Source organism: Pezoporus flaviventris, unplaced genomic scaffold (assembly GCF_033815535.1).
Source record: "Pezoporus flaviventris isolate CSIRO_AGI_PZ_B2104156 unplaced genomic scaffold, CSIRO_AGI_Pfla_v1 ptg000083l, whole genome shotgun sequence".
Classification (NCBI taxonomy): domain Eukaryota; kingdom Metazoa; phylum Chordata; class Aves; order Psittaciformes; family Psittacidae; genus Pezoporus; species Pezoporus flaviventris.
The window spans coordinates 13,032,501-13,047,500 of record NW_026892631.1 but is presented as its reverse complement, the minus strand read 5'-3'; the positions used below and the strand labels follow the sequence as shown (position 1 = coordinate 13,047,500).

Genomic DNA, 15,000 nt, shown 5'->3' with positions numbered 1-15,000 from the left:
CTGATACACCAGCATCATTTGCCAGCTCCTTCCTGCACCTCCCCGTAGTAGAAACACAGAGACATGGGTTTAAAAGGTGGTGGCAAAGGGGAGGAAAGAATGCTCTTTAAAAGAAGTGGGGCTGGGGGCAGGGGGGGAGAGAGAAGAATGTCAGTGCTCTTATCCTTCTTACTGTTTGAATTTAACAGTTCAACAGATGCATTACCTCTCAGCTCATCAAGTGGTTTAGCAATTTCCGTGAGTTTTACTACATTCAGATGGAGAAGTATGCACGGCAAGCCATCAACGACGGGGTCACGAGCACTGAGGAGCTGTCTATAACCAGAGACTGTGAGCTGTACAGGGCTCTGAACATGCACTACAATAAAGCAAATGATTTTGAGGTAGGCACCCATCTTTGTTTCTCTGTGCGTGTGTGTGAGATGCTCCGTGGTCCAGCCTGCCTATAAAATAATGTCCCTTTTTGTCGTGGCCGGTAGAGTCTGGGTGTTCCACATCCCTGAATGATGCTGATTAATCTGTTCAGCCCTGGGAGCTGGAGGCTTATGCCTTACTAGGACTTGACAAGAGATGAAAGTTTTCACTAGTTTCTACTTTTTGAAGTTTCCTTTAGGAGGGACAATAGTGAAAGAAGTCACCTCACAACTCTTCTAACCTCCGTAACTGTGTGATCAAACACTTGCAGTTACCTTCTTCTGCTTTCCTTCATTTGATTTATAGAACTAAAATGCATTTCCTTTGTCAAGCTGCAGGATAAAATAACTGCTCAAAGTAAATGCTCTCTGTTTTCTGCTGTAACAGGTTTGTGGCTTTGATTAAGATGCCTGTTTACAGGCCAGCCTGGTAGCTCAGCAGACTATTGTTATCATTAACATGCTGACCCTCGGCGATACCACGGGAGAGTGTTTCTCCCTGCTGAGGATGGCAGTTTGCATTGTTCAGGTAGTCAGATGTAATGATGCATTTGAACAGGGTGTGCATGAGGGGGAGGCTTGAGTAATCCCCTCTCCCAGTGAAGTGGAGTGGGAAAGCCATGGTGGTACTAATTATTAAATTGCTTGGTTTTGCCTGCACCTTTCTGTTGGGGTCAACTTGCATAATTGACAGTTGCAGAAGTGACATTTGTTGGCATAAGGAGGGTGGTTTCCTGCCTAAAATCCTTCCAAGTGATTTTTAGCAGTGCTCGTTCTCATAGCACATAGGTTCAGATGATGCAGTAAGGTCTCCAAGCAAAGATTTTCTCAGCTCCTCTTCCGGGCATGTAGAGTTTTCTGGGAGAATGGTTGCATGGAGGGGGCAGATGAAGAAAGAGGGGGAAAGAGGATGTTCTCAAGGGGGCTGCCGTTCCTTGTGGCTGACAACAACATCCAGACTTGATGTTTGGTGTGCCGTGGCCCCCCAGGACCTCCTGAGGCCTCTGGTCCCCACGTACTCACAAGACAGGAGACTCCCACCCCTGGGAGGCAGGTCTGCCTGAATGCCAAGGAATGATAACTGAATACAGGAAAAGAAGAGGAAATGCATAAGGAAATAAGTGGGACCAGTTGTAGGGATTTTTTTTTCTCTGTCAAAATGGACTTAAATGACATCAAACTCTTCTTCCTTTTAACACAGCTTTTTCCTGGTTGCAGAACGTAGGTTGAAACGTTTTCTGCCCTCAAAAGTTCTCATACCCTTGATGACTTCAGGCACTTATTACTGCTTTTTAAAATGTTAGTTGCAGTGTTAATGTGAATGGGTTACTTCAGTAGGGAGCATATGGGTGTTTCCAGGTAGAAAAGGATATAAATCTCCTGTGTTTAGCATTGCTTGTGATTGCAGTCTCCTCTTCTCAGCCAGGGGGGCTTTGAGCTGGTAGGAAAGGAGCCCATTGGGGTTTTCCCCCCATCCTTGAGGGGAAGAGATGTTATAAATGGTGATGATTTGCAGATGCTTTCCCTCAGTCTTTCTTGTGTTATCTAGCATGATGAGAATTTCCTAGTGGTTTAAATCTTGGTTTTGCAGTGAAGATCCAGCAGTCCTGAGATCATGACACTGTGCAGTGCAGTTTTTAATGCAGACAGTGTAACTTTCCCTGATAAATGCCCGGCCCCTCCACCACAAACTGTGAAGCAAAAATGACAAGTACTATAATGTTGAAATTGGATCCAAAAGGATTCAGCAAACTGAGCATTTGCCATATTTAGCATCATCAAAGTTCCTTCCTCTCATACTTCAATGATGCTTTGCCGGTCTTCTGGTGAGTCTGATGCTGTTTCTTTTAAATCACCCACACCGCTACTCTGAATGTTCCCCCTTTATCTCCTCTTGGGTGAAATTCATGTATTTACTTTACTACTCCTAAATTGACTCTTAGGAAAAAAAATGCTAAAGCTAAAAGTGTGTTTGGTCCATATCAGGCTGTGCCATTGATTTGCTGAGGAATCTGTGATACTGTGTTCCTTTCCCTGCGCATTGCAACTGACAGCTTGTAGCAAAGTCAAATAAGATGTTTAACAAACCACATGCCCTATCGGTTTTAGCTTTGCCATTGTACCCTCGTGGCTGCGAGCCAGAGACAGATACGCCTCCTCCAGAGCGACACAACTTTGCCTGTGTTTTGTGTGCACATGTGTGTCTGTAGCCAGTTCCGCATTTCTCTCTCTCACATTAGCTGGGGAAACCTGTGCTGAGCTGCGCAGAGCAATTTGAAACTGAGTTTTGAAAGGGGAGGAAATAAAACCACACTGGAAGGCGAAGATGCTTCTCTGCTCTGGGGCTATACTTCCAGGGAGGGAGAAGGTGGCTTGTCCTGGTGAATGAAAGCCACAAATGTCAGTGTCCCAGCATAAACGCCAAAATTGGTCAGAAAGAGAGGACAGCTTGCTGTGCCACTTGATATCTGCCTCATCTGTGGTGTTGCCATAGGCTTTTGAATGCCAGCTGCAATAATTAAAGTCAGGTATTGTTGCTATGCATTGAAAGATAAAAAAAATAATCCCAAATAATTTCATCACTCTCTTGCAAAACCCATCCTAACACAGATGAGCAGAGCTCACAGTTGCGACCGTGGCAGGATGATTTCAGACAAGGAAGGGACCATGCTGTGAGTTAAGATAAAATTATGGTTAAAAATCATAAATAAGATTTTTATTGTTCAATGTATGTACTTGCAAAAAGAAAAAGAATTGGCCTGAGGACAATACCCAGATTTGAGCCTTGCGTGGGCTCCTCCTCCATCATCCTTGTTCCCTGATATTTTTCTATAGTTACCGTTGCTCTCTGTGCATTACCGTCTCTCTGCACGATGCTCGTTCCTTTTCCTTGTGGCCATTTAACGACACTCAGGTCTTAGTTCTGAAGTCTCGGGGTCTCCCTGTGCGAGCGAGTTCACTCTGTGCCCTCCTGCCTACTCCTTACACTCACCATGCTCCTCTGTGTAGTGAGCAAATGAGCACCAGAGCAAGCCCCACACGCGGCATCTTTCTGAGCTCAGCTGCCTGCTGCTTCCCGGGAACTCGCCTGGTTTTGCAGACGTAGTTATTGAGATTGATCACAATAGTGAGGCATCTGCCAAGCTGCATTATTTGCACAAATACACTGTGTGCAGGTTTGGTACAGTGGGGCTTGAAGCACTGATTTCCTCTTTTAATAGCGCTACTTATGGCACGTGTCGTTGTTTAGAAGGGGGAGAAACCTGGTTTTAAGACATTTACTCTGCTTTTGGCAAGGGAAAACCATGCTAGTGGGAAAACCTTAATTAAGAGCAGTTGTACTCAAGCCTTAGCAGAATGCTTAACTTAAGGCACTCTGAGTTAGCCCCATAATAATCAATGAGATTATGTAAAACCAGTCAAAGAACACCACCTATTAAATCTAAGTAATAAGCCAGTCACATAAGTGGCCTATGAACCCTTGAGAGGAATGCTGGCTGCCAACATTTTCAGAAGTGACGATGGGTTTAGGCCAATTCCATTCTGGGATGCTAAACTCGAGCTCAATGAGAGCCACTTTGTCAGGAGGTCCTCAATGGTCTGTTCCCTGAAAACGAAGTGTGCCCAGCACTGCATCCAAAAATTAAGACAACCTAAATGACCAATAATTCTGGCCACGCATGTGTTTATTTTAGGAGGCTGTATTCTTCCCCAGTTTCATCTGCAGGATTCATCTTGAGCTGAATTGGTGTTCATCAAAAGCAGAATTTAAAGCCTTTGAACCTGATTCTTATTTAAACTAAGGCCACTTACGAGTGGTTTTGTAATACACAGGCGCTGTGAAGTACAATTTATAACCACCCTAATTAATACTCCTTTACACAACCAGAGCAGTGCAAAGTGGCCTCAAGAGAAGTGAAAATGAAGTCCGTAACTTGCTAACTTCCTTGTCTGAGATTGCTTTTTCCATACAAAGTGCTCTGCTGTGGCAGTCTCTGCACTTGTGGTGGTACCAGCAGTGGACACAGCTTAAACGGAGCAGTTGTTTATTCCAATACTAAACTCCTCGTATTTTTTCCCTCAGCTGTATCCTTCCTCCTTTCAAGGGCTTTATTGTTGTAGCGTTTCAACATCGTTCTCAGCATTCTTAAAGACAGAGTTGTCAGAGCCTGGTGTTCTGCAGCAAGGAGAGCCAAGCTGCTTCAGCAGTTTGAGATTAGCAAATGTAACTGGCCTGATTCCTTTGAAGACAAACTGAAACATAGGTGTCTAGATGGAACTTCTTTCCCACTTAAAAGTCTTGGTTGCAGGAAATGTAATTGATGCCCTGAGGGGTTTTTTCCTTGTTAAATGTTGAAGAGGCTCACTTGTGAAACAGCAGAGCCTTCCTTCAGACTGCACAGGAAACGAACCCGGTTTTTAATCAAGTAACAAAATCCACGGCTTGCAATAGAAGGTCCGTGCATTGCACGTATCAATTAATGCCTATTAATCAGATTTTGCAGTTAGTGGAACTGCAGATTGTAGGTGGAAGCTATTAGGGAGAGAATCGCCAGAGGAATACTGTTGCAGGACTACACTCGGTTTTCCTGTTTGCGTCCTTTTGGATTCAAGGTGTTTGTATAATGAAGTTGGTACGTTGATATATGATCTATTTTTTAATGTCATTACAATTTTAGTTCCCTCTGTCTTTTTGTCATTGGGTTACATTTAAGCACAGCAAGATCAACTTTAAACTTCCTTACTCAACAGCTTTATTAGTTATAACGTACCGTGACCTTTCTCAACATTCTTAAAGAAAAAGATACAGTGTAATGTCACTTTACTTTGCTTATTGTTCTTTGTTGTGGTGAACAAAGCATTTTCTACAGTGGCTATAGCACATAATTATACAGCTTTCAATAGCGGTGTCTTGGCACATATCAAAGTTCAGAAGAGCCTTTAGAAAAAAAAAGATGTTTTGTGGCAGCCTAGGGAGGGTCTCATCTTTCCTTCAGAAAATAGTTCAAGGCTCTTCTGTCAAGCTTCCCTACTTAGAGCTTTTTCTCCTCCTGCTTCATAAAGTTTAAAGGGGATTCAGTGGAGTTCTATGATCTATTTCCTTTGAAAGATTGTTCCTTTGCACAGAGAAGTCCTTTGACTTCAAGAGTTCACAGATTCATGTCTTTAGGTATCATATGTCTGACCTTATCAGTTACTCTATTTAATGTAGGAGAAAAAGTCTCAACTCTTTGTGTTTGTCTGTTTTGCCTCTGTGAAATGATTTGGTGAAAAGACCATCCTTTTTAACACACCACTGAGAGGCTGTTTCTGACTGTAACCTACCCTGTGGTTCTTCTAAAAAAAAGGAAAAATTGTCCTTGTGTTTTGTGTATGGATGATTTCACAGTGAGAATAGAATTATACAAGGACAGACACACATAAAAAAATCTTTTGCTCTTTTTTTCCTAAATGATCTATTGGCTATTTTGGTGGCTGCTACTCTGGTTCCCCAACAGGCACAACCATTTAACAAACACAGAGAGAGCGGCTGGAGTGCTGGGCCAGCAGTAGGTTTTCCCTTGCTTCGACCTACCCCAAAGGCCTTCATAATTAATTGTCCTTCAGAGATGAGGAAAGTTCAGAGACAGTGTGTGTAGCGATGTCTATTGTCTGACATTCAGTTCTCCTTCCCTCAGCTCTTTTTCTTCATTCCACAAAGGGTTATCAATAGGAGCAGGGAGCAAGCTCTCTTCTAACAGCTGCTGGTGGTGGCTGTAGCTTTCTGTGGAAGGTATCATTGTGTTCAGCCATCTATGGATTAAATGGCTGGAAAAGTTCTAACAACCCTTTTCAAATGGGTGTGTTTATTTCATCTAGATTACACAGACCTATTTAGCTAATTAAAAACTTTCTCAGAACCCCTTCTTTCCTATTCAGGGGAAGGGGGAAAAAAAAAAGACCTGAAAACGCTGCTGTAATTATGAAGAATGGCTGCAATGAAACTTTGGTAAATACATGAAAAACTTGATCTGTCAGCTTCGATCGGAACGCACCCGCATGAGCACAGCCTTGTTTGTGGAGGTGTTCTGTGGTTTTGCTTTGTGGTTTGGGTTGGTGTTTTTTGTTCTTAGAAGGAAGGCGTACGGTAGGAAAAAGAAGAAAAGAAAACATTGGTATAAGCTGCAACAGAAACAAACACCCGGTTTAAAAACCTGCCACAGTTCAGACTGGCTCTGCCTCTATCATCAAAGATGCCCGAGTTTGCTGAGCGGATTATTAATACTGTTGTGCCTTCTGCAATTAATTTGGAATCCTCTGTGGCGTAATTATTAAATTTCATATACAACGGAACAAAATCCTATACATGCTGCCTTGTTTTCCCTGATGATATGCTAAACAAAGATATGGTGCGCTTAGTCGATAGGCAAGAAGTACGTCAAATTAGAGCTGCTTATTAACAGTCGTTATGTTACTGCTCCAATTAATTGGGCGAAGCCAAAAAGGACAAATACAATCATTCTTCCACTGAACAGTTTAAGTAGCAAATTAGGGGGGGTTTGATCATTTCTTTTTTCATATAAAAACAAAGAAATAAAGAACTCCACTTTCTCCTGCATTCTTCATAAATACAGCACTTTGCAATGAAAAGGAATAAGCATCTAAAACATTTTCTGGGCTCCGTCTTACTTTCTCACTGTTAAGATGGACCACACAACAATCGAGATTAGTTACTGGACGGATGGAGTTATCCCGCCTGGCATTTGGAACCAGGTTTTCTGGATTTAAGGAGAAATCGCATGCAAAGTAGATGCAGCTAATACAGTAATGCAAGAAAAAAAAAGAAGAAGAAGAAAAAGATCATAAAAAATTAAAGTTATTCTTATGAATCTTTCATTAGAAGCAATGAAAAGGGACATCGGTGAAGCCAAGTGCTTTGTTCTTCTGAGCCCCTCTTGTAGGGCCAGATCCTGCAAACAATTACGTACTTGAGCGTTCCTTCTTCAAGAGGCCTGTTGGGGCCTTCAGCAGATCTCCTGCTCTTTCCCAGTTTGCCCACTCAGTCCTGTGGTTTACTACAGCGTTGCTGTACTTTATCAAGCAGATGTTCCCTTTAAAAATGGACAAAAGTCCTGCTAAAAAGAATATACCACCGACTCACACAGCTGTACGGAGGCGAACACTTGCTTTTATGCAGAAAGAGCTGTTGTGAAATGATTTAAGGCTACTCAGCTTTTCCGATTACTCCCCACCGCAAATAACATGTTAAGTACTAAATTGCCCTAAGCGGTGTTTTATTACTGATCAATAAAACTGTAATCTTGTCTTTTAGTGTTGAAAAATATTTTAGTGGGATTTTTTTCCTGGTTTAGTTCATGGATACAGTAAACCAGAAAGAACAACCTCCCTCCCAAAAGCAAACCCATCCTCATTTGTTTCTCGTTTTGCTTTGGGGGAATCCTGGGATTGTTCCAGCTGAATGGTGCTGGATTTCTCTGTGCGTGTGTGTGTGTGTGCATGTAGTGGTGTGCTGGGTTTTGTTTTGGGGTGTTTGGTTTTCTTTCCTCTTTTACAGTTATTTACCGGTCCTCATCTTTATTGCCCCATCCTCTTCTCAAACAAAACGACTCCCTTTCAAGAAAAAAACCAAGCCACCAAGAAAAAGAAACCAACAAAAACAAAACAAAGCAAAACTTGGCAAACTCTTCCGACTCCTACTGCCATTTCATTTCGCATTCAACAAGGAGTAGTGGGAATTGAAACGTCAACGGGAGATTGAGAAAAGCACCAATTTATAGTGCGTTAGCCTTGCACAATTCAAGATTTCTTTTGCTAGCTGCACACATTATACCCAACATCTCGCCACTCTCTTGTGGCAGTTGTGAGGAATGGCTATTCCTTCCCGTGTGTGTACTACAGGCCTCTAAAGACTCTTATTTATTCTCTCCCATGTCACCTTGTGTACAGTCTGGTCTGTGACACTGATGGTGATTATGTCATTATTTTGCTCTGGGGGCTTTGGCACATCTGCAGAGCTGATGCACATCTTCTTTGTTACGCTGGCATACGTCCCATATCGCAAATGCTTCATTAGCCTTACTGCCTGCCTCCTTGCCAGACAAGAATACCCAAATCCAAGCTTCTTTTTGCTCTGGTCTTTTGTGTCTGTGATGAGCCTTTATTCATCTTCTTAGTTCTTCCCTGTTTTCTATTTTTCTCTATAAAACTGATTTCCAGATGTCCGTCATTCTCCAAAGCCCATCGTAGATGAGGAGTGAGAAGCAAGGTGAATTTTAACCCATGTGGTCCCTCACTCGTGTCAAGTCTTATCCCTCACAAGCTGAAATGCTTTTTCATTCATCCTGCATATAGAAACAGTTCGTTAGGCTGGGCAGTGCCATTGTAAAAGTTGGTGCTTGCGAAACAAAAAAGGAAAGAAGTCATTTCTCTTACCATTTAATAAATCCTAGTTGTGGTAATGGTTAACATGCAAGTTGCACATGTTTCTTCCAGACTTTCTTAATTCCTTTTAGACAACATAGCTACATTTCTCACTGAGGACTTCTGGAGAAGCAGCACCGTCTAGAGAAGGAGGAGGGTGTTCGGGAGAATCATTGGAAATTTCTTGTATCCTGTTTTAATGCGTCACATTAACAGGACATAGAACATTTTGTACTGTGAAAATCAAAGAAAACACTTGATCTTCCAAACTGTACCTAAGCTGCTCTACATAGATGTCATACCAGTGAGATGTGAAATAGTGGGTTAGTTCACTAGTTTTATCAGATTTTTCTCTCCACATTCCACCCATCCTATGCTTTCTCTCTGTGACACTGAACTAAATTCTGGGCTGGATTCTCAGTTGCTGGTGTAAATCAGATCCAGCAATCATTGCAGCTAATGAATCTGTGCCAGCTGAAGAGCTGTCTTTTGTTGTATTACTGTACAGTCAAGTGTGTGAATGTATGTTACGTGATAATTGGAAAGAAGTTTCATTTGTTTATTTTAAAGCTAAAAATTAAATGCAGACCTGGATTTGGAGCCACAGAGCCATCATGTTTATGGATGTGGGGTGGAGGGGAGCATTGGTTTTATTTTCGTAAGGCACACTTGCCAAAAGAGGAGGTCCCAGCCGATACCAACTCACAGCACGGAGTCATGGCTGTGGGACTAAGTCTTGCAGATAGCTCTGCCCCTCCTATAGGACTTTGAATAGGTCAACTTCACGCAAAACACTCTTTGCTGGATAGCTTCAACATGGTTCAAAATGGACGAGAGTCAGGCTCTCATAATGGGAATTAGCAAACTGTCGTTCCCTTTGGAAACCCTGGGAGAGGTTTAGCAGCTTGGTGACCCACACTGGTTTCTGGGCCAGCTTTTGGGGTCCTGCCCTTTCTCTGAGCAGGTGTCCCTGGGCTGAGAGCAGTGGCAGTGAAGATTTGCTTGCAGAGAGACCTTCCAGAATTGGTGTGGAGTGCAATGGCGATGCTGGTTTCAAAGATACTTAAATCTGTAAGGGCGAAATTCTGAGGCTGTGAGGAAGTAACAGCAGAATATTGCAGGGCTCCATGGGGACTGTGTGTCCTTCACCTGCGTGAGAGGGAGAGGAGCTGGAAGGTGAAGTAGCCATAGTTTAATATCCTACTCAAATGACATTAACAACACAGATGTGAAGAAATACTGTATGGTCCAAGAAGGGGGAAGTCTTCAGAGTACTGGGTCCCTTCCTGTAGTTGCACAGAGCTCATCACCTGCAGTACTAGAGCACAGCTGAATTTCACGCTGCAGAGAAAGAGCCTGGCATCGTCCTGATGTGTGAGTCTGGGTGGGCAGAGTAGGAAGGACAGCCAGAAGGGCTGGCCGAAGGTAATCAACGTATCGGAGATGATTTCTCCCGGTAGATCTGGAAGGGGCAAGGTTCATCTGTCTTATCTGCAGAGGGGGAAGGTACGCAGCCGCTCTCTGCCTCGGTTTGTGTGCCATGGGGGGGACTCGTGAACTGCCCTTTGGGGGGAGGGGGGTGCAGTTTCAAGGCTCTGGTGGAAATGTGCCATCAGAAGAAGCTGTGTCCAGATGATGGTCCAGAGATGTGGCCTTGAACCTGGTTTTGTGGAGAGGCTTTGTAGGGAGCAGCAGGCTAGGGTGGCATGATCTCTGTTGCTAAGCGGAAGGGCTGCTGCGGTGGTTGTGACTTAGGGGAGAATGGTGGCATAGACACATAAATGCATGTAAAGCATCAGTCTACAACTTGAAACAGTTTTGAGAGGGGAAAGAGGAAATCAACATTGCAAATAAAAGCCTTTTCACTGCTGAGTATCAATGTTCAGAGGGAAGCTGAAGTGGCTTATCTCATGCAATGCCGGCTCCATCAGATGAGGCCCAGCCTCAAGTTTATCTAATCCAGTGCTGTCTGGAGTCTCACCGTTTCCTTCCATAAGGGATAAAGAGGAGTCAAACGAGAGGGAGCTCAGTCCACTTGGACATAAGACTTTGTCTTCACAGGCTTGCAAGGCTCACCAGGCCCCCGCAGGTCCTGCGCTGGAGCCTGTAATGGGGTGTTTGTAGCCCAGTTTGGCCAGCTTCATGGCTCAGGGTGGAATAGATGGAGCAGTTCATCCCATCACGATGGGCTCTGGATGCCCATAAAAGCATGGTTATGCGGGGAGGACGTTCATCAGAGTTAATCGAGGGAGAGCCTGGACTGGTGGAGCCAGCTTCATTTGCAACACCCCTCACCCATAACCATGCACCATTTCCTTCCACTGCTCCTACCCTCTGCCATAGGAAAGAGGAAGGGAGGTACCCTGCTGCCAGAGGGCATGCTTACCACTTCCATGACACCCCCAAAAGGACCCCAGTAACTGCCTATTTCCCTGCCAGACTGATTAAACACCACCTGCTTCCCATCCCTCTCCCCTACCTCCCTTCTCACTGTGAATCAAGGAGGGAGAGGGCACAGTTGGAGGTTTTCAGGGCTCCAGACACAGAAGACAAAGGTGTCTGCAATGCAGAGAGATGGGAAGAGTTTGCAAGAGGAAGCAACAATTACAGATGCTTACTAACTGTTCTAATATTTATATATATATACATATATATATATGTAAAAAAGATGTATTCTAGATGTGTACACCTGGCCAGATTTAGTTCCATCTATGCCTTCATCTTTCTAACTTTCTACATAACATCATTCTTGTGTGCAAGAGTTTTATTTCTCCTTCAATTTTCGTATGAGACAGCTTCTGGGGTGTGACAGTAACCCCTCCTGTGTTTCTTACATTTCCCAACACATACTAAATGCCCAACTACTGCAAGCTGCAGGAGCCTTAGTGATTTTTCCATTCTGTGGCAGTGCCACTGGCAATGCAGTAAGTTAAGGGCGAACAGAGTTTCCATTAGAAGTCTCTACATCTCATGCAGTTCTAATTCATCAGTAAGGCAGAAAAGGAAATTTTATAATCTCCCCAGTAAAAGACTATTGATGATTTTTGAGGCCAGGGAAAGGAAGAATTGAATTTCAGGGTGCAAAAAGTCAAAATAAATTGAAAATGGGAAGTTTCTGTTTTGTTTTAGTCCACTCTAGTCTCAAATCTTACCAAGTTTTGTGCTTAAAAACTAGCACACTAAGGCCATTGTGTCTGCATGGGAGAGCAGGGATTCCTTGGACGACATGGTCTTGTGTGAGGCATCCCTGCCTGTGGCAGGGGGGTGGAACTGGGTGATTTTAAGGTCCTTTCCAACCCAAACCATTCTGTGATTCTGTGTTTCCATGATGAATATGCTCATCCCCTGAACCATAGGCACAGCAGTTCTAGGACAGAGATCCCGTGGGGGTGCTGGTGATGCTGTGATGTGTGTGGCGTGGGATGCCTCTCCCGTGCTGGGAAATGGGAAGATGGGTCCTACCAGGGAGGACGTGGCGGGGTTTCAGCCTGAGGAGCTGCGGGAGCGCTGTTGTGGTGCTGGGAGCCTGCAGAGTACTTCCCAATCTTTATTTGTGGAAAAGCTTAATTGAAATGCAAGTGATTAAATCTAATGTATCATGCAGTATCCATTTTCACTGCACTACCACTTTCACTTCCCCGATGTTATCAGGCATCTCAGCAGCCCCACTGTCAGGTTTTTTTTTCCTTATAAGAACCATGCCCATTCTCTCTCCTCTTTGTGAGCTTGGCGGAGGAGATAACAGTAAGCCAGCCGTACATTACTAGTGCCCCAAACTCTGCTCAAGGGATAAGGGATCTCAGCTTCCTTTCAAACAAACACTTTTGAAATACATTCTTAAATCATTTGAAGGGTGTGTGTGTTTTCCAGCTTCTTCCAAACAGTACAAAAGCTACAGTAAATGCAATAAGAAAACTCTGTTGTTTTCCAAATATTTCTCTTTCAAGCCAGACTTGGGGTAATGCTTTTGCCTTCCCAGATGTCAGGCTCAGTTTCCCAAAAGAGGGGGCTTCTCCTTCTGTGCCACAGTGGGAGAACAGCCACCCACTCTCGTCCATCTTTTTCTCTTTCCAAAAACCCCATTTCCTAACAGACTTGTACAGCAGGAGTCAAGAGAAGAAACTTGAAGGCAACAAACGCGGACTGTGGTGGCACCAGAGAGCTGCTGCTGTAGCCAGGGGGACTGGGACACACATGCAGTGGTGGGCAAAGTACATGCCCCTCTATCTAGAAAGGTGATGGTTGGGATAAAACCGGAGTGCCCGATAGTTGAGGTATTTTTCATTTGTGTTTGTAGAATAAAAACATCCTTTCCAGCTATTTCCCTCTCCTCATAAGTGATAATGGAAGAGGCATTAGCCTTCCCATCGCCTGAGCCAACCTGGGTTTTTTCTAAGAGGTGTCCAGGATGTTCAGCCAATTGAGTGATCTAATTAGCTGAAAATTGTTAATTTCCTTTACCTTATAAAGCACCTAACACAGAAACTGTTAAATAATGTTAAGTGTCAGACTTAAACTGAGAACACTGGGCCATATGCTGCCGTGGCTTTCGCGCCAAAAAGTGTAGCAACTTACTCCAAAACCTGCCTCCAATTCGTGTGTAGAAGCCAAAGCCTCCTGCCTGATATGCTGCCATAGCAGCTCGCAGTGCTAACGTGGTCCCACCCAGCAGCTCGCTGTGCTTGGGGAGAGAGGATGTGTGTGAGGGGAGGTGATGGCCTGGATAAACGTGGCAAGAGCCAGGACAAGGTATTGCAGACACTGCCCTTGGGAGCATGGGAAAGCCAACAGTAGGGCGGTGCTGTTCAGGGCAGCGTTAGCCTGGAAACAGTGGCAGATCTGCAGCTGAGCAATGCCCAGCATTGCTCTGATGCAGTGTCTTACAGGAAGGGAGGGATGTGGAAGGGCTTGTCCTTGATCGGTTTCCTACATGACAGGATGCAAGTGTGGGAATAGAAGTTTAGGTGCCAGCTTGCCCCCAAAGCCCACAGGCTTAAATCTTCCTTAGGTGAGAAAGGGGCTCAGAGCTACATGCTGGTGACACAAGTGGAGTTTCTCAACCACACCTTTTAAAAAGGACCATCCGCCAAAGCTCACCTTACCCTGACTTTAGGGGTGGGGGTGCCTGTGCATATCTAATATGCATGTGTGAGGTTTTCTCATCAGAAATAGTTCCCCTGAATCTCTTCTGCTGTTGCTGTACCTGTGCTGGCGTGGACCACTGTGCACAAACAGCTCACCTGAAGCTACCCATGGTGAGAATGCTCCACCAGTAGTAGACTCACTTATCATCCTGGAGAGGCTCTCCATCATTTTGTCTAAAAGATGCTGTTTAAGCCTTAACCTTGGGTTAAGAGGCTCCCTGTGGAGATCACCTCTATAGCCACTGTCCAGCTCATCCACCTGGAGGAGTGATCTGGCCTTCCCCCTCTAACCTGTTTACCTCCCGTTACCATGACCTTGCACTCTGCAATGTGAGCAGCCTTCACCAGCTGAAGACCTCTGATCCTAAGTCCACTAGAGATTTTGGCTTTCGTCTTTGGCAAGGTGACTTGTTGCCCACCAGGTCAACATGAATAAAGACTTTAAAAATGCCTAATGCCCTGCAATTGCAATTGGCTCCAGATAATTTAACCTTTCCTGGCAGCCTGACACCTTGAGCTCTCTGTGCTGCACTTGTTTATTTCTGCTTGTAATTAGGATCAAAAAGATCCAAACACACACCAAGAATTCTATTTTCTGTAAAATTTGAAAGTAAAATCAATCCTGGCCCAACCTTATCATTTTTAAAGTATGTTTGTCCAGCTTTGTAGTAGGAACAAGCAGACTGTTTGAAGGCCACATAGTTTTCAAACCTTGGTTGCAACACGTTACCCATTTTGAAACCGTCTTTATCTAGCCGAGAAAACTAAAATCTGTTTGACAAAGTAGCACTCCAGCCAGTTTATCTTGCAATATGGCTTTAGCTCCCAGAGCCTATTGATTTCCTTAAATTAATGTTTACAGAATGCCACTGAATTTCACTCAACGGGACATTGTTCTTTTGAAGCTTCGTAAAATATGATACAGAGTGTTATTGCCATTTGTTGCTTTGCTAAGACTGATGAAACATTTATTTTTTTAAAGGGCAGCCTTGAACTATAGCTGTTTCCTACAAGTGTGTTTA

The 15,000-nt window shown here is 44.1% G+C and overlaps 1 protein-coding gene across 1 annotated transcript in view; it reads left to right on the top strand.

The window, feature by feature from the left end:
* PROX1 (prospero homeobox 1) overlaps nucleotides 1–15,000 on the top strand; it is a 46,900-nt gene that overhangs the window by 21,696 nt on the left and 10,204 nt on the right. The window contains exon 4 of the mRNA XM_061475437.1: nucleotides 189–383. Within this exon, the coding sequence (XP_061331421.1) occupies nucleotides 189–383 (195 nt within the window). The remainder of the gene's footprint in view (nucleotides 1–188; nucleotides 384–15,000) is intronic.